A 23012-nucleotide genomic window follows, 5' to 3' on the forward strand; every position below is an offset into this window, starting at 1 on the left:
AGATGGCTGGCAATGGATGGGTTAACGGAATCTGCCACGCAGAGCCCGGCCTTCCCAAGTTACTATTGCTCAGCCTGGAACGCGTCGGGATTATGGAACCACCGGAGTATGCCTACCGTGAGTACATCGCCGGAGGCACCCTTCGGTGCGACATGATGGTTTTTGTGGAGAGAAGCACCCGCTACCCTGATGTGGACCCTTGGTTCATCTCCACCGTTGGTTTCCGTTTCCCCGACACCTATCGGAAGGCCGCCCGTAAAGCCCTGCGCCGGCTGCGTGTGCTCTACAGGCGACACCTTCAGCAGACTCCTATGGGATTTTTCCCACCCGCTGAGGGAAGAGGACGCACTTGGATTGCCCGGATGAGGGGACCTGGACGTGAAGAAGAAGACCTAGAAGATACGGTCTCCCACCTGTCTATCTACCTCACTGGCTTGGATGCACTCTACCGTGAACAGGCGGCGCAACTGAAGCAGCTAATCCATGGGATTGAAAAGATAACCCAGGAGCTGGAGGAACAACGAACAAGAGCCGCAAGCGCCGAGTATTCCTTAGCCGCCCTCCAAGCCCAGATGCAAGAGTACGAGAACCGCAACGGAATAGGTGGATGGATAGAGGAAGAAGAAGAAGAACCCATGGAAACCCATTGGGATAAGGGTACTCAGACCGAAAACGAGATGGATCGGTTCCTTCCAATAAAGAAGCGCTCTATCAGGACCGAGGAAGAATCCCCGTGATAGGATTAGCACTCTGAACTAGAACTCTACCCTAATAAGCCACGTAGCCCCGGAAACTGTACCCCCCATGTTGCAATAATAAATATTATCTACTCCCTCGTTGTACCTATGCAAAATTGTTTACCCTATTCATGTTTCAGATGGCTGAGGAAGGATGGACCCAGGGCGATTGCCAAGCAGCACCTGGCTTTCCCGGCCTCTTAATCAACACCCTGGAGGACCTTGGCGTTACAGAACGCCCGAGGTACTACAGCCGAGAGTACGAACACCATGGTACCCTCCGCTGCAGGGTGATCCTGGTCATCGCCAGGAGCAACCGCTACCCCGACATCCAGCCTTGGCGAGCGACCGCCACAGGGTTTAGACACCAAGACACCTACCCCTTGGCCATCAGAAAAGCACTCCGTTATTTGTGCCGGATTTTTGAAGAACACCTCGCCCCCACGCCAGCCAAGTTCTTCCCGCCGGCCATCAGAACTCCAGTCTGGGAAGCACGCATGAGAAACCTGGAACGACGTCGCCACGAAGAAGGCCCCCTGTACCAAGTGGCTACTTACCTAGCCGCCCTGGACCAACTCTTTGATGAGCAAGCCAACCTTCTAAGGGAGCAGACCCATCGAGCCGAGCAAGCAGAGCTCACAATGAGGATACAGCAGATCCGAGCCGCCCACGCCGAGGCGAGAGCCGCAGCCGCGGTCAGTAGCGAAGCAGTCGCCCAAGAGAGCCTCAGGCAAGCCCGAGACCGGCGTATGCAAGATTGGACCCGAAGTGGAACACCAGTCCCGGCAATTGGAGAGGACCATGTTTTACTCGGGACGCCCATCATAGGATGGGGACCCCTTTTTGGAAACACACAAGCCCCACCCGAGAACCCTGAAAGTTCCGCTGCCGCCATCAAAGTGGGTGCTGCAGCACAACCCTTGCCAGATGGAAACCCAGAGGACGGCGAACGAGGATCACTCACGCTTTCCGCCCCAGAAGAAGGCCTGCCCCGCGAGTAAAATGACCGACGCCACCCTAGTGATGTGTCCCCAGCCGCTTTTGTTTAAGTCGTGCCGGATCCCGGACGAGTAGTACGAGACCTAGCCTTACCCCAAGCTGTACCCCCTTGCAGTAATAAAGTTGTTTGTGCTTGTTGTTTGTGATGTTGTGTGCTGGTTTGTTGTGTGCTGCTTGTTATATAAATATTGGCAGAAGGTAGGTCCTGCCTTATATACGAATTAAAACAACTTAAACATCACATAATAGTAACCCCACTCTACCCAATCAACAGATGGCTCCCCGAAGCGTCGCAAGGGCCTCCCGTAGCCGGAACCCCGCAGCCGCTGGTGCCGGAGCACAGCCTGCTGGACAAAGCCCTCCCCAGGCAGAACAAGAAGTAAGCCAGAACCGAGGAGGAAGTCAAGAAGGAGAACAACTACCACCACCCCCACCCCTCGGAGACTTGGCGCAGATAATCCACAACCAGACCCTCATTCTGGAAACACTGGCGAATGCCCTCATTAACCGGCAGCCACGAGGGCAGAATATGAACGACAAGCTGACAGCCTTTCTAAGGACCAAGCCGCCCACCTTTGCCGGATCCTGCAACCCGTTGGATGCAGACGACTGGTTGCGAGTGATTCAGAGGAAACTCGAACCATTCGAGTGCCAGGACCGAGACAAAGTCCTTCTAGCAGCCCACCAGCTCACCGGAACAGCATTATCCTGGTGGGAAAACTATTGTGTCGCAGCCGAAGATGCCTCTACCATCACCTGGGGAGAATTCGTAAGGGAGTTCCGCCGCTACCACATCCCTTCGGCCACCATGAAGCGCAAGGCGGATGAATTCCGCGCACTACAACAAGGAAGTATGACAGTGGAAGAGTACACCCACCGGTTTATAGAATTGGCCCGATACGCGCCGGAGGAAGTGAACGACGACGATAAGAAGCAAGATATGTTCAAGAAGGGATTAAGCCCAGAACTCCGGACCTTGCTTACCCCCCAGATCTACCCGGACTTCAACACCCTGATGAACAAGGCTATCCTCTTGGAAAGGGCCAAAGCCGAAGAGAGGAAGGATAACAAACGCAAATTCCTGGAAAGTAAGGCCCGCCTGCAGGACCGCTTCCAAAAGCCGAGAAACTCCAACTACACCGCACCAAGATCTCAGGCCCCAATGCAGTATAGGACTCAGTCCCAAGTGACAGGATCACGGGCCCCTGAAGCACAGCCTAAGAGTCAGAATACCATGAGGGCCCCATAGAGCAACACAAGCCTGGTTGCCTCCGACAACAACAATGTTAGGGCCTGTTTCAACTGCCGTGAGACAGGGCATTTCATCGCCAATTGCCCTTATGCCAAGAACAAGCCGGCTACATCAGCCTTCTCCAACACGGTGAATGGGCCCAGACCAGCCCTGACCGGTGCCAACCGAGTGCCCATCCGCAACAGTGACAACAGCCAGCAAATGAAGCAGCAAACATTTGGACGAGCCCGCGTCAATCACATCGATGCGCAGGAGGCTCAAGAGGCTCAAGGCGTAGTGCTCGGTGAGTACCTAGTCAACTCAGCTCTGGCAACAGTACTATTCGATTCTGGAGCATCGCACTCGTTTATATCCTCGAGCTATGTGGAGAAACACAAAATACCTACAGTACTACTAAAAACACCCCTATTAACCCGGACGCCTGGAGGCGACATCAATTGTCAATTAGGTTGTCTACGGGTAAGGATCAATTTAAGTGGGGTAGACTTTCTAGCAGATTTGGTAGTACTTAAGTCTGAGGGAATAGACGTGATCCTTGGAATGGACTGGTTAAGCCGGCACAATGGTCTCATAGGCTGTACCGACAAAGTAGTACACCTAACAAACTCCGAAGGAGTACAAGTGATCTGCCATACCTGGGATAGTAAGTTCGACCCAATGGTGTTTAGCCTGGAAGCCAAGCCCTTAGAAGGAGTCCCGGTAGTAAACGAGTACCCGGATGTATTCCCCGAAGAGCTTCCCGGTATGCCGCCGGACAGGGATATAGAGTTCGTCATAGACCTTATCCCCGGAACATCCCCTATAGCCAAGAGACCCTATAGGATGGCGGCCTCTGAGTTAACAGAATTAAAGAAGCAACTAGAAGAACTGCAACGAATTGGCTTCATTAGACCAAGCTCATCGCCATGGGGAGCCCCAGTGCTGTTTGTCAAGAAGAAAGATGGGAGTATGAGGTTGTGTGTAGATTACCGAGCCCTGAACGAGGTTACCATTAAGAATAAGTACCCCCTCCCCAGGATCGATGACCTGTTCGATCAGCTAAAAGGAGCCAAGTACTTCTCTAAGATCGATCTAAGGTCAGGGTATTTTCAGCTCAAGATTAGGGAAAACGATATCCCCAAGACAGCTTTTGTCACCCGTTACGGGCAGTTTGAGTTCACCGTAATGTCCTTTGGACTAACCAACGCCCCTGCCTATTTTATGAACCTCATGAATAAGGTGTTCATGGACGAGCTAGATAAGTTTGTCGTAGTATTTATCGACGACATACTTGTCTACTCTAAGAGTATTCAGGAACATGAGCAACACCTGCGGGTAGTATTGGAAAAGCTGAGGATGCATAAGCTATATGCTAAATTCAGCAAGTGTGAATTCTGGCTGGAGAGAGTAGCTTTCCTTGGTCACATTCTGACCGCGGAAGGCGTAGCCGTGGACCCAGAAAAGGTTGAAGCGGTCTCTAACTGGCAGCGGCCGACCAACGTTAGTGAAATCAGGAGTTTTCTTGGATTAGCCGGATACTATCGGAGATTTATTGAGAGATTCTCCAAGATAGCCCGACCCATGACGGAACTTCTTAAGAAGGAGAAGAAGTTCGCCTGGACGGAGTCTTGTGAAAGAAGTTTTCAAGAATTGAAACAAAGGTTGACAACCGCCCCAGTGCTGACCCTACCGGATATTCATCGGGACTTTGTCATTTACTGTGACGCATCCCGACAAGGACTAGGGTGTGTACTGATGCAAGACGGAAAAGTCGTTGCATATGCTTCCCGCCAACTCAAGACTCATGAGCAGAATTATCCGACCCGTGATTTGGAATTAGCAGCCGTAGTGCATGCCCTTAAGATTTGGAGACATTATTTGATTGGAAATAAGTGTGAGATTTACACCGACCATAAGAGTTTGAAATATATCTTCACCCAACCGGATTTGAACCTAAGGTAGAGGAGATGGTTGGAGTTGGTTAAGGACTACAATTTAGAGATCCATTACCACCCCGGAAAGGCAAATGTTGTAGCCGACGCCTTAAGCCGGAAATCCTATGGACCCGAGGATGACAATCTACGCGAGGAAATGGCACGATTAAATGTGCACATTGTTCCTCGAGATTCCAGCCAAGTGCTGAATGTCCGATCAACACTAGAGGATAGGATCAGAGAGGCTCAAGGATCGGATCGAGAGTTAGTAATGATTTGCAAACAAGCTGGAGAAAACAAAGCACCGGGTTTCAGAGTGGACGATAAGGGAACGTTATGGTACGAGGATAGGATTTGTGTCCCCCAGGATGGGGATTTCCGGCAATTAATCATGGACGAAGCCCATAACTCGGCCTACTCCATCCACCCGAGATCCACCAAAATGTATATGGACATAAAGCAAAAATATTGGTGGAATGGAATGAAGGCGGATATTGCACGATTCGTGGCTCATTGTGATACCTGCCAAAGGATCAAGGCCGAACATCAAAAGCCGGCAGGATTATTGCAACCCTTGCCTATCCCGGTCTGGAAATGGGATGAAATAGGAATGGACTTCGTAGTAGGCCTACCCAGAACACAGAAGGGACACGATTCCATATGGGTAATAGTGGACCGACTCACTAAATCGGCTCATTTCATACCCGTACGAACCACTTATGGCGGAGAAAAGCTGGCAAAGATTTACGTGGAGAACATAGTAAAGTTACATGGAATGCCCAGCAGAATTGTCTCGGATAGAGGAACCCAATTCACCTCTAAATTTTGGAAAAGCCTGCATAAAGCCATGGGCACTAAGTTGGATTTTAGCTCCGCATACCACCCACAGACGGATGGTCAGACCGAAAGAGTAAATCAGGTCATGGAAGATATGCTGAGAGCATGCGTCCTGACCTATGGAAATGATTGGGAGCAGAGCCTACCTTATGCAGAATTCTCATACAACAATAGCTACCAAGCCAGCTTGGGCATGTCGCCATTCGAAGCCCTCTATGGAAGAAAGTGCAAAACCCCCTTGATGTGGTCGGAAGTTGGAGAACGTGCACTAGTAGGGCCCGCACTAATAAAAGAAGCGGAAGAAAAAGTAGCGGAGATCCGCGAGAAATTGAAAGCAGCACAGTCGCGACAAAAGAGCTACGCAGACAAGAAGAGGCGAGAAATAAGTTTCAACCCAGGCGATTTTGTCTATCTCAAGGTCTCACCCATTCGAGGAACGCGAAGGTTTCAAGTACAAGGAAAATTGACCCCTCGATACATTGGATCGTATCGAGTTTTGAAGAGAGTCGGAGCAGTAGCGTACCGACTGGAGTTACCAGAAGAAATGTCTGATATACACCCAGTATTTCATGTCTCGCAATTAAGAAGGTGTTTGAGAGTACCCGAGGGAGAATATGTGCCAGTGGAAACAATAGACCTGCAGCCGGATCTGCGATACCAGGAAGTACCGGTCAAAATTCTGGACACCGTCACTAGGAGGACAAGAAACTCCGAAGTACGGATATGCAGAGTTCAATGGAGCAGACATGGAGTAGAAGAATCGACATGGGAACGCGAAGAGGCCCTAAAGAAGGAATTTCCCCATCTGTTTAGTAGCCAGCCGAATCTCGAGGACGAGATTCATTTAAGTGGGGTAGGTTTGTGACGCCCTGAAAATTTACCGAATTAAATCACGCGCTAGAGTGTTTCAATTAAAAACCACTCGACGTCGAAACCCTAGCTCTATCCCCTTCTGACCGACACTAAAACCTTATTGCCTCCCCATCCCGCGCCGCTCGAGGCCTGCCGCCCGCGCGCGATCATCCGCCGCGATTAGCGCCGGCGCGATTCCTTTCTCGCGCAGCGCGCGAATACCGCGCGCGCGTGGCCGACCGACCACGGTCGCCGCCGCAACCGGCGCTGACACGCGCTCTCTTTCTCTTCTCTCTCCCATCTCTTTTCTTTTCTCTCTTTTCTATTTTCCTTTCTTCCTTTTCCTTTCTCCTTCCTCCCTTCTTTTTCCCTTCCCCCTTCTCTCTTTCTTTCCTGCCCGAACGCCGACCGTGCGCCCGCACTGCGCGCACGCGCCCGCCCCGCGTGCCCCGCGTGCCCCGCGTGCCCCGTGCACCGCCGTGCGCCGCGCCGTGCCCGCGCCCCGCTCTGGCCCGCGCCTCGCCGCGCCGCGCGCGCACGCACCGCGCCGCCCGCCGTTGCTGCGCCCCGCGACGCCGTGCCGTCCGCCGCTGCCGCGTCCTCCCTCGCCACTGCTCCCACGTGCGCACGCTGCGGTGAGCACCGCCCCGCCCCCTGGCCCGCGCCGTGCCGTTCCGTACGCGCACGCGCGCACGAACGCCGCGCCGCTCGCCGCTGCCGCGTCCCGCCCCGCCGCGCGCGCCGTCGCCTCCCCGTCTGTGCCGCACAGCGCCACCCCACGTGCTCGCACGCGTGCCGAGCCGTCACGTCGCCCCGGCCTCGCTGCCCGCGCCACCGCTCGACGACACAGATGCCACGACGCGGCCGCCATTAAGGCGCTCCGCGCCGCTCGCCGGCCTCCTCACCGGCCACCGCCACCCGCCGCCTTTGGGCGCCTATAAATAGGCCCTCACCCCTCTCCTCTTTCCCCCACGGCCTCCACTGCCACCGCCCGCCCCTTCCCTAACTCACAGCGCCGCCGCCCGCAGCTCCACCGCCGCCCGCTGTCCTCCGTCGTCCCGCCCCCTCGTCGCGTCCCGAGCCAAAGTGATTAGGGGAATCAAGTCCCCTTGCCTCCCTCTCCCTTTCCCCTCAACCCCGGGCCGCCCCCGGGCCCTGGCCGGCCGGCGAGAGACCGCCGCCGCCGCCCCTGTCCCCTCCTCTGTTCGGTCACAGGAGAGAGGAGGAAGAACAGGGCAAATTGCCCAATAACCCCCCCTTTTCCTGTTTTCTCCAAAGAAACCCCCCCCCCTATCTACTCCCTTTTGCAAAAGGAGCCCTATTCTTTCCGTTATTTCAAACCAAACCCCCGATGCATAAACCTAGATATACTTGACACCTTTTAGCCTGCTCAGGGTATTTCTAGGATTTACAAATAGGTCCTTACTCTTTCCAGATACTTACGAATAAACCCCTGGAACCCTGTTTAACCACCCGAACCCTCTTTACCTCGTCATTTTATGTGCGAAACGATCTCCGATCGACCCGAAACTTTACCACGCCCTTTCTAGTATATTTTTAGCCATGCCATTAAGAAACCACCCAAAGATATCACCCCTAACTCCGTAACTAAATTATTTCCGATTCAAGCCCAACGATAAAAGCTTTTAGTTCTTTCGCTTGATTGTATGTCTGTTTGTTTGCGTCGTAGGACACGGAGTGAACGAAGAAGTTCCCGACTGCGCCAAGCAAACGAGGACCAGTTCTGCAACCCCGAACCCGAGGGACAGTGCTTCGATCAGGACCTTCCGCAAGGACTTGACGATGGCAAGTTCAATTCCGCCCTTTGATGCATGTTTTGTCCTAGTTTTTATAAACACAACCCGATGGCCTGTTTTATAAAATTGCATGGTTTTGCGTGCCGTAACCATGGTAGGATAGCCACCCTTGTTGTGACAACCATACCTTGACCACCTGGTTTTGCAAAGAAAGTGTGTGTGCGTGTGGGAAGGGATAAAATGTGGTTTTGAAAAGTGAGTTAGACGGGATGGATGGCATTTCTGTGTGAATTGCCGATGGTGTGCTCGTACCTGTGTGGTTGAGCGTGGAGGGGAGATATCCATCTTGTCACCCCTAAGGACCGAGTTGATGTGTCGTCTCACCTAGCTTCCTGTCGTGCAAACCACTTGACCGTTGTATGGGCAACGGCTTGGCCTAACCCCACTAGTTAGTCTGATAGCCATCAGGAGAGCTGGGAGCAACGGGTGATCAAGGAGACGGGATAAGCTCTGTGTGACTTATGCCCCGGTTAAACCTCGGTGATAGGTCGAATGACCCCTTGATAGATCCCGTGGTGGCTAGTCAGGTCCAGCTAAGGTGGGTAAGGGCTTCGATGGGATCTGCACCGGCACTAAGGTGTTCGTGCTGTGATACCCCACCTGTGGGTAAAGTTGCACACCTCTGCAGAGTTGAAAATCTATTCGAATAGCCGTGCCCACGGTACTGGGCAAGTTATGGTGTGGTCACATAACTAGTGTTTCTCTCTGGGAATGGTTGAACTGGTGTGAGTCGTTTGGAAAGTGTCCGGCAGTTGTGCCGTGTGCTACGGCGGACGGGGAGTCCGATAGCAGTTTAAAACTTGGATCCGTGAGGATCAACATCGTGTGTTCCTTGGAACTAGAAAACCTGTTTTGGAAATGTTTTTAAAACGAACCCCTGCACACAACCGTGTTTTCCGCAAATGAACCATAACCTTACCCTTGGATTATCCTGTGCATTAAATTCTGTTATACTCCCTCCGTGGGTGTGATTGGACTTGCTGAGTACGTTTGTACTCACCCCTTTCTTACTTTTACAGTGGAAGACCCAGACTACGTCCCCGAAGACAACGAGTAGGGTTTCGTCCTGCACCCAGTCTTGCCTGTGGTTGAGTCCACCATTGGATTCCGCATGGCGCAAGACTCTGATGACCCTCTTTTCGTAGCTAGTATAATAGTGTGGGTTTTAGTTGTAATCCTCGCGATAGTGGCGCTTCACTGCCCATTACCGCGTAGAGTTGTACGGTGATGTACCATCTGATGTAATAAAAGTGTTATCAGCCTCCTGGGACTGATAAATCAACATTTTTAAGTCTTCCCTGATGGGGGGGCGCTTCACATATAAATGCACCATTGGCTACGACACCGTTTGGAAGGGAAGAGAGAAAGCTTTGCTTGAGTTGCATAGTACTTGGGAGGACAGCTTTCGACTTCTTTTTAGTTGGAAGGAAGCGGTGTTGGAAAAAATACGGACAGTGTGATTGAGATTGATGTTCGTCCAGACGTTGACAAGGTTGTCTTCAATAGATTTTTTGTGTGTGTTTGGACCTTGCATAAAAGGGTTTCTTAAAGGTTGCAGGCCATATCTTAGTATGGACTCGATAGCTTTGAATGGCAGATGGAATGGACACCTACCATCTGCTTGCGATGTGGACGGTCACAAATGGATGTTTCCGGTTGCATTTGGTTTCTTTGACTCTGAAACCGATGAGAATTGGACTTGGTTCATGAACCAGCTTCATAAAGCTATCGGAGACTTGCCAGTACTTGCAGTTTGTTCTGATGCTGCCAAGGGCCTACTGAAGCGTCCCCCCATCAGGGAAGACTTAAAAGTGTCGATTTATCAGTCCCAGGAGGCTGATAACACTTTTATTACATCAGATGGTACATCACCGTACAACTCTACGCGGTAATGGGCAGTGAAGCGCCACTATCGCGAGGATTACAACTAAAACCCACACTACTACACTAGCTACGAAAAGAGGATCATCAGAGTCTTGCGCCATGCGGAACTCCAACGGTGGCCTTAACCACAGGCAAGACTGGGTGCAGGACGAAACCCTACTCGTTGTCTTCGGGGACATAGTCTGGGTCTTCCACTGTAAAAGTAAGAATAAGGTGAGTACAAACGTACTCAGCAAGTCCAATCACACCCACGGAGGGGTATAACAGAAATTAATGCACAGGACAATCCAAGGATAAGGTTATGGTTCATTAGCGGAAAACTCTGTTGTATGCAGGGGTTTGTTTTAAAAGCATTTTTGAAACGAGTTTTCTTGTACCAAGGAGCACACGGTGTTGATCCGCACAGGATCCAAGTTTTAAACTGCTACCGGACTCCCCATCCGCCGTAGCACACGGCACAACTGCCGGACACTTTCCAAACAACTCACACCAGCCCAACCATTCTCAGAGGGAAACACTAGTTATGTGACCACACCATAACTTGCCCAATACCGTGGGCACGGCTATTCGAATAGATTTTAACTCTGCAGAGGTGTGCAACTTTACCCACAGGTGGGGTACCACAGCACGAACACCTTAGTGCCGGTGCAGATCCCAACAAAGCCATTACCCACCTTAGCTAGATCTGACTAGCCACCACGGGATCCATCAAGGGGTCATTCGACCTATCTCCGAGGTTTAACCGGGGCATAAGTCACACAGAGCTTATACCTTCTCCTTAATCACCCGTTGCTCTCAGCTCTCCTGATGGCTATCAGACTAACTAGTGGGATTTATGCTAAGCCGTTGCCCATACAACGGTCAAGTGGTTTGCACGACAGGAAGCTAGGTGAGATGACACATCAACTCGGTCCTTAGGGGTGACAAGATGGATATCTCCCTTCCTTGCTCAACCACACAGGTACGAGCACACCAACGGCAATTCACATAGAATTGCCATCCATCCCGTCTGACTCATCTTTCAAAACCACATTATATCACTTCCCACACACACACATTTTCTTTATAAAACCAGGTGGTCAAGGTATGGTTATCACAAACAAGGGTGGCTATCCTACCATATTTTCAGCAGGCAAAACCATGCAATTTTATAAATTAGGCCACTGGGTTGTGTTTATAAAAACTAGGACAGAAACATGCATCAAAGGGCGGGATTGAACTTGCCATCGTCAAGTCCTTGCGGAAGGTCTTGATCGAAGCACTGTCCCTCGGGTTCGGGGTCGCAGAACTGGTCCTCGGTTGCTTGGTCGCAGTCGGGAACTTCCCCGTTCACTCCGTGTCCTACGACGCAAACAAACAGGCATACAATCAAGCGAAAGAACTAAAAGCTTTTATCGTTGAGCTTGAATCGAAAATGATTTAGTTACGGAGGTAGGGGTAATATTTTTGGGTGGTTTCTTAATGGCATGGCTAGAACTATACTAGAAAGGGTGTGGTAAAGTTTCGGGTCGATCGGAGGTTGTTTCGCACATAAAATGACGAGTTAAAGGTGGTTTCAGGGTTAAACGGGGGTCTAAGGACTTATTCGTAAACTTTCTAGAAAAGAAAGGGCCTTTTCGTTTATCCTGGAAACATTGGGGGCACAACGAAAAGTGTGAAGGGCCTACTTGAAAATAGGTTTATATCGTGGAGGGGTCTAATTTGGGAAATGTCAAAAGGAAGAGGTTCTTTTTGCAAAGGGGTCAAAGGGTGGAGGGGCCTTTAACTAAATAGAGGGGAGGGGGGTCTAAGGGCAAAATTGCCCCCTTTCTTCCTCCCCTCGCCAGCAGGAACAGAGGAGGGGGAGGGGGAGCTCGGCGCCGGCTCAATCCGGCTGCCTAGGGCTCAATAGCAGCTAGGGATTGGGGGGGAAAGGGAGAGGGGGAGGAGGGGGTTCGATCTCCGGCCTCACCTCGGGCCGGGGTGGCGCGTGGAGGCCGGGCGGCGACGGACCGAGAGCGGCGGCGGGGCTGTGAGCGGCGGCGGCGCTGTGAGCTCGGGAGGCGACGGGCGGTGGCAGTGGGGGCCGTGGGGAAGGGAGGAGTGAGGTAGGGGCCTATTTATAGGCGAAGGGAGGCGGTGGGGAGGCGGGGCCGCGCGGTGACCGGCTCCCGGGCTCGGCGGGGCGCCATTAATGGCGTGCGGCCTCTTGCGGCCGTCGCGAAGCGGCGTGCGGGCGGCAGGGTCGTCGAGGCGTCGTCAAGCACGTGAGAGGAAGGGCTGTGCGGGCACAGGCGATGGCGCGAGCGGCGAGGGGGGCGTGGCAGCGGCGGGCGGCGCGGCGTCGCGGGCCTGGGCGCGTGCGCGTGCGCGTGTGGCGCGGCGTAGCGCGGGCCAGGGGCGGGGCGGTGCGTACCGCAGCGTGCGCACGGGGAGGCAGTGGCCGGGCCGGGGCCAGCGACGGACGGCGCGGCGTCGCGGCGGGCGGCTCGGCCGCGCTCGGGGGCGAGCACGCGCGTGCGCGGGCCAGGCGCGCGGCGCGATGCGCGGACGGCGCGGCACGGCGCTCGTCCACGCGGGGCACGCGGGGCGGGCGCGTGCGCGCAGCACGGCCGGGGCAGCGCGGGCGCGCGGCCGGCCGTCGTTCGGGCACGCGGCAGGGGAGACAGGAGAGAAAGAGAGAAGGGAGGAAGGAGGAAAAGAAAGAAGGAAGAAAGGAAAAGAGAAAAGAGAAAAAGAGATTGGAAAAAGAGAGAGGAGAAATGAGAGAGAAAAAGAAAGGGGAAAAAAAAGAAGAGCAAGAGAGAGAGGAAGGGGAAGAGGGGGTTGCGTCGGCGCCGACCGCGGCGGCGACCGCGGCCGGTCGGCCACGCACGCGGGATTCGCGCGAGGAGAGGGAGAAAGGAAAGGAATCGTGTCGGCGCTAATCACGGCAGGCGGTCACGCGTGTGTGACAAGCCACCAAGCGGTGCGGAACGTAACAGCGATCCAGTTAGGGTTAGGGTTTTGACGTCGAACAGTTTTTACACGAATCACTTTAGCGCGTGATTTAATTTAGTGAATTTTCAGGGCGTCACACCTACTCAAAGCTGTGAAGTCAGTTTTTCCCAATGTGGAGCAGCGGGAATGTTTCAGGCACCTAGTACAGAACTATATCAAGTACCATCATGATGCACAACACTTGTTTCCAACTGCACGCGCATACATGCCTGAGGTGTTTGAGAAGTAATATGAAAATGTCACATGTATTTCTGGTGTTAAGCTGTGGTTCGAGAAACACCATAGGATGCTTTGGTACAGAAGCGGATTCAACCCAGACATAAAGTGTGACTACATCACCAATAACATCGCTGAGGTATTCAACAATTGGATCAAAGACCAGAAGGATTTGCCTGTTTGTGACCTGGCCGACAAGATTAGAGAGAAATTAATGGATCTTTACCACAGAAGGAGGAAGATTGGAGAGAAGCTTAAAGGGAAGGTTCTACCCTCTATCCTCAATGTTCTGAGTGCAAGAACTAGAGGGTTGGGTCACCTGTCTGTTACACAAGGTGACCATTTTGATGCTGAGGTCATAGACCATAACGATTGCATTACTAGGCACATTGTGAAGGCCAAAGACATGTATTGTTCTTGTGAAGAGTGGATGCACACTGGCCAGCCATGCCAGCATAGATTGGCTGCAATCATAGGGCAGCAACATAGGAATGTCAAGATGGAAGACTTTGTGCATGATTACTTACTCAGTGGAAAAGTTCCAGAAAGCTTATGAGGGGAGAGTGGAACAGCTAAGAGACAAGTTCTACTGGCCAAAAGTGTCGTTTGCAAAAGAAGTGTGTTTACCAATTGGGAAAAGAGGTGTCGGCCGCCAAAGGAAGAATAGGATAAAAGGATGTCTTGAAGGTGGTAGCGGGAAGAAAAGAGTTGCAAATGAGACAGAGAAAGATAAAAAGTTGCTTCGAGGAAAGGTCAAGTGCCCAAATTGTGGAGAATTAGGGCATCACAAAAACAGCCCCAAGTGTCCCTTAAATGGAACAAAGAAAAGTTAAGTGTATTAAGTTCATATTTTCTGTTTGTATACAATTTACTAATACTTTTAAATACACAGGAAAAGGAGACCTAGGAAGAATACTATAAAAGGTTGGTTCCCTCGACCTGAAGCCGCCACTACGTCTTAGAAAAGCAAGTGGAGTTGTTGTGTAATTGAGCTACTATCCGTGTAATTGACACTATCTGTTAGTTTGGTTCTATATTGAATTCGTATCCATATTCAACTGATTATCTATATCTTCTGCTACTAGCTGTTATCTATATCTATCTATATAAACACAGAGATAAATATCAGTTGCTCAGCATACATAGTGAAAAATCATTTGTTCAGCATACATAGTGACACACATCCAGTTCAGCCCAAACACACATAAGCTAAAAACAACTGATACACAATTGCATAGCTGCATCTGCATCAGCCACATCTTCAAACTACGACAACTTCTAATTACATCTTCATACCAGCACACAAGAACACAAGAGCAGCAAATATTGCCACGGTGAAGCCACAACAATTATGCTTCAACTTCCGTTGACGCTCAAGCCTCAACATAAGCTCCTCCTTGTCGGCAATAGCTGCATCGCGCTCCTTCTTGCATTGTGCAACCATTGCCGCCTGTTCCTGCATCTTCATGGCCGCATCGCCCATTGCCATGTTCAGTGCCTCCTTTTGTCGCTTCAATGTCCACACGATATTCCGCAAATCAACCAACAAAGAAGCAACAAATGGATCCACCGGCCCTTCGTACCATCCATGGAAATCACATCCTCCTTCCTGCAAAAATCACATGCATGCCAAGGCATTCAAATCCACATCTAAATCGATCAAAAACTGAACTATGGACAGTAGCAGTGCACATACACGAGCACGGTAGCACTTGAAGTATCGACGACCAGGGTTGTCATCGCTCCATGAAATCCACATTGCTGCCTTTTGCCCGCAATGGCAATTCATGGGAGGATGGTATTCCAGTGGACCAACGCGGTAGGCAATAGGAGAATGGCGTCTGCCGGTCGAACCTGAGCTGTGGGACATCTCGGAGCCTACAGGCATGGCGGCGACCGACGGGCGGGCTGGGGGCAGGGGCGAGCGCCGGGCAGTCGGCCGGTAGCCACGGGCGGGCTCGAGGCGGGGCCAAGCGCCGGGCGGCCGGGCGCTAGTGAAGGGTGGGGGCCAAGCACCGGGCGACCGGGCGGCCGGGCGCTAGCAACGGGCGGGCGCCAAGCACCGGGCGGCCGGGCAGCCGGGCGCTATCGATGGGCGGGGCCAAGCACCGGGCGGCTGGGCGCTCGCGACGGGCGGGGGCGGGCCCGAGCGCCGGGCAGCCAGGTCGGGGCCGAGCGCCGGGCAACCGGCCGCTAACGACGGGCGGGGGAGGGGCCGAGCGCTGGGCAGCAGCACGTGACCGGCGGCAGGCGCTATGGATTCTCCATAGATCGATCTTGAAGGTCACGGGAGTACAGTATCTTGCTCGTGTGTACGAGGGACGAGATAAGGTGAACGAAGGGAGGGGTAGAAATGTCTGACCGTGTGGGAGAAAAAAAGGCTTACCGAGGTCAATCCGGTGCCAAACGAGCAAGTCGATCCCTATCTCGGTCCCCTGCCACCGAAGCCCGATTTCGGGTTCCTTTCGCAGTGAAGCCGCGTCGCCATAGTCTCGTAATAGCAAAAATCTCGCCTCAGGCTCATGTCTGTTTCTTGATTCTTCCCCTTTCCCTTCTCTCTGACTCCCTTCCTCCCATCCAAAAGAAAAAGGACTCTCTCCTCTCTTGGTCTTCCTTCCCTGGCGGCCACGCTAGGCGAGCGGCGGCGCCATTCGTCACGTCTTCGCCCGACCCTTTGCCGGCGACGAGCATCCACCAGGTATGCCCGCCCTTTCTCTTCCCTTCTGCTGTGCGAGACGGAGCACCCCAAACCCTAACATACCTACTAACTTCGATTTCGTTTGCAAAAATTATCGGGTGTCCATGTGTACACCCATGTCCTTTGCTGGGTCCGCCCCTGATTAGCCGGCGTCCATATATTTTTGTTTTTTTTTGTAAATATAGGTCATTTGGTTGTATGATTGAAACTCTTGAGGATACGGCCGTAGTTCTCAGTGAACTTGCGAGTGATTTTTTTTCTTTTTTGGGAAAACTTGCGAGTGAATTGATAGGACCTTTCTACTCCAGATGTTTATGTCCCTCTTGAATTGTTACTTAATATCTGTGTCAAATTGTGGTTGATTGATGTAAAGCAATGAACATTGGTAAAATCACACTAGAAGGAATCTGATACATGCATTGTAACCCAAATGAAATGCCCATCTCAGGTTCCTGCAAGATTGTTAATCTCAATGCATAACTTTTGAAATATGGATCAAATGCTGAACTGTGGATTTTGACTTTTCTAACTTGAGGGATTAATATAGTGTTTGGTTGTTTGCAGTGTGGTCATTCCTAATGAAGTGCATGACTGGTGTAAATTTGTTGTGTAGAGTAGGCAGTGTAATCAATACCGAAATTTAAATTTTTGCAGGGTGAGAAGTCTAAGCTCTGCTCAAATGGAGTCTGCTTCAACTACTGTGCCTTCCATTGTTGTCTATGTGACCGTTCCAAATAGGGAAGCAGGTAATCACATTTGCTTACTGTCCTATATTGTTATTATCCTTTGTCATTGAAGTAATTGCATACTAGCAGTCATATTTTTCTTCTCATAACTGTACAGAACTAACTGGAACTTATTTCCACATCCCACCATATATTTGAGTCGTTTTTCGTTTAAAGTTATAGTGTTCTATGTTTGTAAGTGTTATATCTTTTTCTAGCAGCACTAAAAAGATTATTACCCCTGCAGGCAAGAAGCTAGCTGGAAGCATTATCAGTGAGAAGCTCGCTGCCTGTGTTAACATAGTGCCTGGTAGGAACTAGTACATTCTTTGTCTGGTTTCTTTATTTCCAGCTATACATGCATAGTTAAATGGCTTTTGCCAATTGGCAATCTTTCAGTGTACATTGCACTGCAAGCAACCTTCACTCCAATTGACTTCTCTATTACTTCTGTGTAATGTTATCGATTGAGTGCCCTATTTGGTCAAGTAATCGCATAATCTTGTCATCTTCATGTTCTTTTGTTTGGCAATAGCCATGTTAAATTTCATTTTCCAAAATAAAAATCAAGTCCAATATCATGGCTGTCCAAGACATTTGGCCATATGTAGTGTTTTGCAGCACCACTGTTTCAACTTTTTTGTGCAATGTGGATCAAATGAGTTTCAGATGAAACCATAGCTGAACTTATATTGTCAAGAAACCTACAGAGAGGTACCTGAAGATAACATAATTAGTGTTCGTCTATTAGTTGAATTCACTTGAGCATCTGACATGTGGGAATATTCTTCTGCTTGTATGCTTGCACTGGAATGGATGTGGACAAAGTGATACCTTCTGTGTGCACAAGTTTTCAGATGCATGCTTGTCTAGTTGTCTATGCAGACTTAGTCACAGTTCCCAAAATTTCTCAAGTAGTCAAGTTTGGTGATCTGTAGTAAAATGAGAATCTGATTACTGTATTTTGAGATTTGCATTTGACTTGTTAACAGATGGATCTAAATCTACAGTCAAGCAATTTGATGAACTTGTCTTGTCTATATATTTCCTGTCACTAATACATTGATACTTGACTAGCTCACTTTGTCTGGGCAGTACATTATCATCTTTTTTTACTTGCTATGTTGCATTCTATACTTGTCTGAACACCCCTCTTCACAGGTGTTGAATCCGTTTACTGGTGGGAGGGAAAGGTATGCTCGTTAAGTCCAACAGTTACAGTGGACACCTTTAGATGAACAGTTTTATATTCTATGTGTTAATTAGTGACCAACAATGGATCTGTTTGCAGGTGCAAAGTGATGCTGAGGAGTTACTCATTATCAAGACAAGGGAATCTCTTCTAGATTCCTTAACTGAACATGTGAAAACCAACCATGAGTACGAGTAAGTTCCATATGATTCTTCAAGCTCATACTGCTTGAGTATGAACCAGAGCCAAGATGTTATACAACTGTTACATTGCCTTATACCAGGATTTACAGATTGATCTTTTGATGCAGTGTTCCTGAAGTCATCGCTCTGCCCATACAAGGAGGCAACCTGAAGTACCTAGATTGGCTCAAGAACAGCACTAGGGAAAACTGATGCAGTGTTCTCTGGATCTCAACGTGCTTGTTAGTAGAGCGAGTGACTAGCTCCAAAGATGGTGCTTGTGTAGTAGGATGTGGCAAGCTGCCATGCATTTGTTTGCTTTCTCCTCAGCCCATGCTGCCTTCCAAGTGGAATAAATTGCAGTAGCGAGTATGGGAGGGAGCCTTGTACATGAGATCCTCTTCTTCGTGTTTGTGACCACATTTCCTTACTTTCAGTTTAATTGTTCAAGAGGTACTTCTGTTTCCAAGATGATGGCATGCCAGAACTTCCCATTGATGTGCCGATAAATGCGTTTAGACTGACTCTCAGTACTATTCCGTTGCATCCTTTTGTGGTCGTACAGCCCCATAAGCAGTGTCGGGCAAAATGATTGTTGTGGCCGCCATCTAGAACGCTCAAATCATAACATGTTTGTATATGCAAAGCTCCATATCTGCTTTCCCTGTCGTAGGATCCTAGAGAAGATTGTCATAATAGTCATCACACTCAGGATAGGATGGATTGTCATAATAGTCATCACACTCAGGATAGGATGATCTGAACCTCCTAACAAAAAGATCCCCAGCGTGAGCGTATCTCCACATCAACCTCTGGAACAAGGAACCGCGCTTCGATTGGATGTACTATAGCTGCCTGTGACTGTTTGATGATCTAAAAGAACTTCCAAAAAATATCTCAAACAGTTCTGTTATGGAGCAACGCAAGAACCTTTTAAGCATCTGATACAATAAAACCACCTGACTGGGCAAAAACGTGTGAGATGAAAGTGGCTGCCTGTACAATCATCAATCACACTGATAACATGTTTATGACATCGGGCAGAATTACAATAGCACAAACATTGAGAAACCAAAATATATTATGGTCCTGAAAACGACAAGCCAATTGGACAGAATTACATAGCTCATGGATATCTTCACAAAGGCATCGATGCCCACATTTCAAGAGGAATAGCATGTTGGAGAGACAACAGGAAGCATCACATAGAAGACAGACACAAAGACATATTGGTCGATATCCCAAAGATGCAAGGACCCTCAACCTCCTGGTGTTACTGGTGCAGGGCATCTTCAGTCAGTCAGCACACTTGATACCTGAAAGGTACACCCGGGACTGTATGATGCTGGTCCCAATCAAGAAACCAGGCATCACCATCAGGCCAACTTTCAGCCTCTCTGCACTTTCATCTAGGATGATGTTCTTCACAACGCTATCCATGTGGATATCCGAAAATTCACTTCCCTTTTTCACTTGAAAGACCTTGACCTTTGGATCAAAGGAGTATGCCAGCCTGTGCAACAACCATATTGACTTCGCTAGCTTTAGAAAAGCCTGATAGAAAGGTGTCCTTGGATGGCCACCGCTCATGACATAGTTCCTCTGATCCATATTACCGAAGAAAGAACCTTCCATTTTGGGGTGCACGAGTAGTAGGTATTTGCTTCTGCAGAACTTGCCAAAAATTGAATCAGGGTTTTGGCTGAGGACATCCAAAGGATCCATGGCTCGTACGGCGAGGAACTGATGGAAGAAAGCCTCATTGGATACACTGATGTTAGAATCTTTGATAGAAAAGCTCTCTTCTTGGAACCCACTGAACATTCTTTGGCAAATATAGGATTCAAAAGCATACTTCTTGTGAGCCCTTCTTGTGTAAACTACAGCAGGTTCGATTGCATTAGCAGCTGCATCAAGATCCCAACCTGCAGCCTTCATCATGTTGATCAAAGGCTTTGAAAAGTCATGCATCGACTGGTATGCGTTATCAACAGCAGATGTAAACAAACTTGGTGTCAATTCAATGGAAAAGTAGTTCTCCTCTTCGTCAGATTCCTCTGATTCCTTGTTAAGCAGGCCCCTTTGTTTCAGTTTCTTCTCCAGCTTTGACTTTCGAAGTTTAGCTTCATCTATTTGCTGCTGTAAATGGGTAATCTCAGTATCTCTAGTCTGGATCTGGGACTGGAACTTCTTTACCATGACCTCATAGGTCTTCAACAAATTCTGCTGCTCTTGTATTTCAGAAAGTAAGCGTGAATCTTGAGGGGATGCTGCTACAGGCTTGGGATTTTTTTCTCTGTAAGCATGCTTGAGTTCTGAAAGCTTTGTAAGCTCCTCTATGACAAGCTTATCAGCTTCCTGGATCTTGTCAGGGTCATATGGGGTGTGGGCTTCTTGCAGTTGAATGTATGCAGATTTCAAAGAGGATATGTTGTTGAATATCCTCCCGATCATAGTGTCCATCGAGTCCCCGTTCTGATTCATATTCTCATCGATTGGTTGAGGATGAACCTTTTGGTTATTATTATCATAATTTTGTGACTCCTTAGAGCCTGGGCGGATCATTACTTCTTCCCCTCAGGATCAAAGAAGTTAGTAGTCTTCAACTATGCAACCAATCGACATCCACCTGCAAAGCAACTTTTGGGTTCAGATCACAAATTTACATTTGGAGCAAAGAAAATTATGGAAAGCTTTGATTGCTGAAATCTGATTTCAACAACAGATCTCCAAACATGACCTCAACTTTGGCCAAACAGAATAGGAAACTAAAAAAAGTATAATGGACTCTGGGAAACTATACATTGGTTGGTTCAAAGCTCATTCACCAAGTTAAATCCTTTTCTCTATTCTTGATACAAGGATAAGTTTTGGATCCACTTGGTCGATTGAATCATTAAAGACAGGTTACGCAGAGAAGACCAGTGCTACACAACCAACATGATACACTTGGTCTGCACTTTGCATTCTCACAAGGAAAGAAGGGTTTCAAACATGGTTCTTAAGGTGGTATGGTGAGAAAAGGCGACCCGACCCCTTCCAAACACCTAGGCATAAGGCGAGGTAGGCGACGCGATACCACCAAGGAAGTAACCAACAACAGCAAGAAGTGGAGGAAATAAAAAGGAAAAGAAAATAAGGAGGGGAGAAAAAGAGAAGCGGAAGGGACTGGGCTGGCCCAGCCCACTAGTGAACCCACCATACCCCTTGCCTTATCTACTTCTCTGCTGCTAAACCACTCATCTCCTAGAAGCAGCAGCGCCGCCGCCGCTCGTCTCTTTCTCTCCCTCCCTCCCTCTGAAGCCACAGCGCAGCCATCAAGCGATCCCTGCCATTCCCATGCCCTTGGCCCTAAGTCCAACTGCGTTGCCCCTTGGATGCGCCACCGCCATCCTCAGATCAGCCACCGCTGCAGCTGTTCGAAGTGAAATTGCATCGGACACCAGCGCCCAAGAAGGCAGGGATGGTGCAGGCAGCTGCTGCTTGGCCCTGTCGGTCGATTTCCATTCCAGTCTTCCCCCTCCCTCCCTCCCTCTCTCTTGCTATTTTTTAGTTAGGCGGCGCCTTTAAAACCATGGTTTCAAACAACTACGGCATGATTTTGATTGCTCCAGAACATAAGTCCTAATCTCAACATTAGTGTCAAAATCATAAGTGGGGTGGCTAACACTAACAAAACTATTGGTCAGACTGCTCAAGCTCAAGATGCGTGGAATAGACTACAGTTTACTTATTCAGATCTTATTCGCATAAGATGTGCTCACGCCATCTAATTTTAACACGGGTATCCATCCTAAGCGGGGGGATCCAGCATCTGACATGCGATAATTTTTGCAAACGAAATCGAAGTTAGTAGGTAACATACTGTAAGTGGATCAGCTCCGAATACAAATAGTTTTGTTAGGGTTTCGGGTGCTCCGTCTCGCACAGCAGAAAGAAAGAGAAGGGGCGGCCATACCTGGTGTGGATTCTCGTCGCCGGCAAAGGGCTGGGCGAAGACGTGACGAATGGCGCCGCCAGGGAAGGAAGAGCAAGGGATGAGAGAGTGAGAAAGAAGGGAAAGGGGGGAGGAAACAGAGATGAGCCTGAGGCCGTCCCTGAGCCCTGAGGCCTGAGGGGGAAGGCTGTCAATGAGTCGAGCTCGAGCCGAGCCGTCAGTAACTCTGGTGATGACTCAGCCACTCAGGTAATCAGGTGCTACCGTCCGTCCAGCGAGGGCCGTACAATGGAAAAATAACGGATCAGATCGATGCTGTGGGAAGTCTCCGCAATATTTTGCATCAAACCTTTTATAAAAATCATCTATCTCATTTTAAAACTGGTTTTTTGGCAAATTTTCTTCTTACACCCCTCAAATGAACCCCCTCCTTTACATTTTTTTGGCAACACATCCTGAACCTTCTCGCTATCGTAGTAGGTGGCACGTGATACGTGGGTGGATAAAATAATAACGTGTGGTATAATAATAGCGCGCTACGTAGCCGTATGCTAGCTCACCATGTGTTGATCCTCGACACGTACCTCACGACACGTCACTTGTGAGCGTGGACGAAGCCACGTGGCGTGCCAGCGTGTCCTGATCACGTTATTTGCCAGCGTGAACGGCGCTATGTCAGCTGCCAGCGTGGACTGGAACACATGGATTCGGTAGTTTTGTGAGGTTTTTGCGACGTGTCACAATAGAATATGCTTCCGTGATGAAAGTTTTTTCGTCACGGATAAAATCTGT

General features: G+C 49.8%; 2 protein-coding genes across 2 annotated transcripts; one reads left to right on the top strand and one right to left on the bottom strand.

Annotated features, from left to right (window-relative positions):
* The first annotated feature begins 15974 nt into the window (after positions 1 to 15974).
* LOC112888772 (protein CutA 1, chloroplastic) lies at positions 15975 to 18787 on the top strand. The gene is made up of 6 exons (XM_025955094.1): positions 15975 to 16184; positions 16839 to 16930; positions 17157 to 17219; positions 18071 to 18102; positions 18201 to 18295; positions 18412 to 18787. Exons 2-6 carry the CDS (start codon positions 16864 to 16866, stop codon positions 18494 to 18496), a joined length of 342 nt encoding a protein of 113 aa, XP_025810879.1. The 5' UTR covers positions 15975 to 16184; positions 16839 to 16863; the 3' UTR covers positions 18497 to 18787.
* Positions 18788 to 19228: 441 nt separating this feature from the next.
* Positions 19229 to 22425, bottom strand: LOC112888770 (protein GRAVITROPIC IN THE LIGHT 1-like). Its single transcript, XM_025955091.1, has 2 exons — positions 22242 to 22425; positions 19229 to 20912 (listed from the first exon to the last, which is right to left on the bottom strand). The coding sequence occupies exon 2, from the start codon at positions 20846 to 20848 to the stop codon at positions 19580 to 19582; it is 1269 nt and encodes a 422-aa protein (XP_025810876.1). The 5' UTR covers positions 20849 to 20912; positions 22242 to 22425; the 3' UTR covers positions 19229 to 19579.
* Positions 22426 to 23012: the final 587 nt, after the last annotated feature.

This window comes from Panicum hallii, chromosome 4 (assembly GCF_002211085.1).
Source record: "Panicum hallii strain FIL2 chromosome 4, PHallii_v3.1, whole genome shotgun sequence".
Lineage (NCBI taxonomy): Eukaryota > Viridiplantae > Streptophyta > Magnoliopsida > Poales > Poaceae > Panicum > Panicum hallii.

Coding starts and splice junctions, on each gene's coding strand:
- LOC112888770 (XM_025955091.1), bottom strand. CDS start 20,848: ATGATCCGCCCAGGCTCTAAGGAGTCACAAAATTATGATAATAATAAC.
- LOC112888772 (XM_025955094.1), top strand. CDS start 16,864: ATGGAGTCTGCTTCAACTACTGTGCCTTCCATTGTTGTCTATGTGACC. Junction 16,931..17,156: donor CGTTCCAAATAGGGAAGCAG/GTAATCACATTT, acceptor TTACCCCTGCAG/GCAAGAAGCTAGCTGGAAGC. Junction 18,296..18,411: donor AAAACCAACCATGAGTACGA/GTAAGTTCCATA, acceptor CTTTTGATGCAG/TGTTCCTGAAGTCATCGCTC.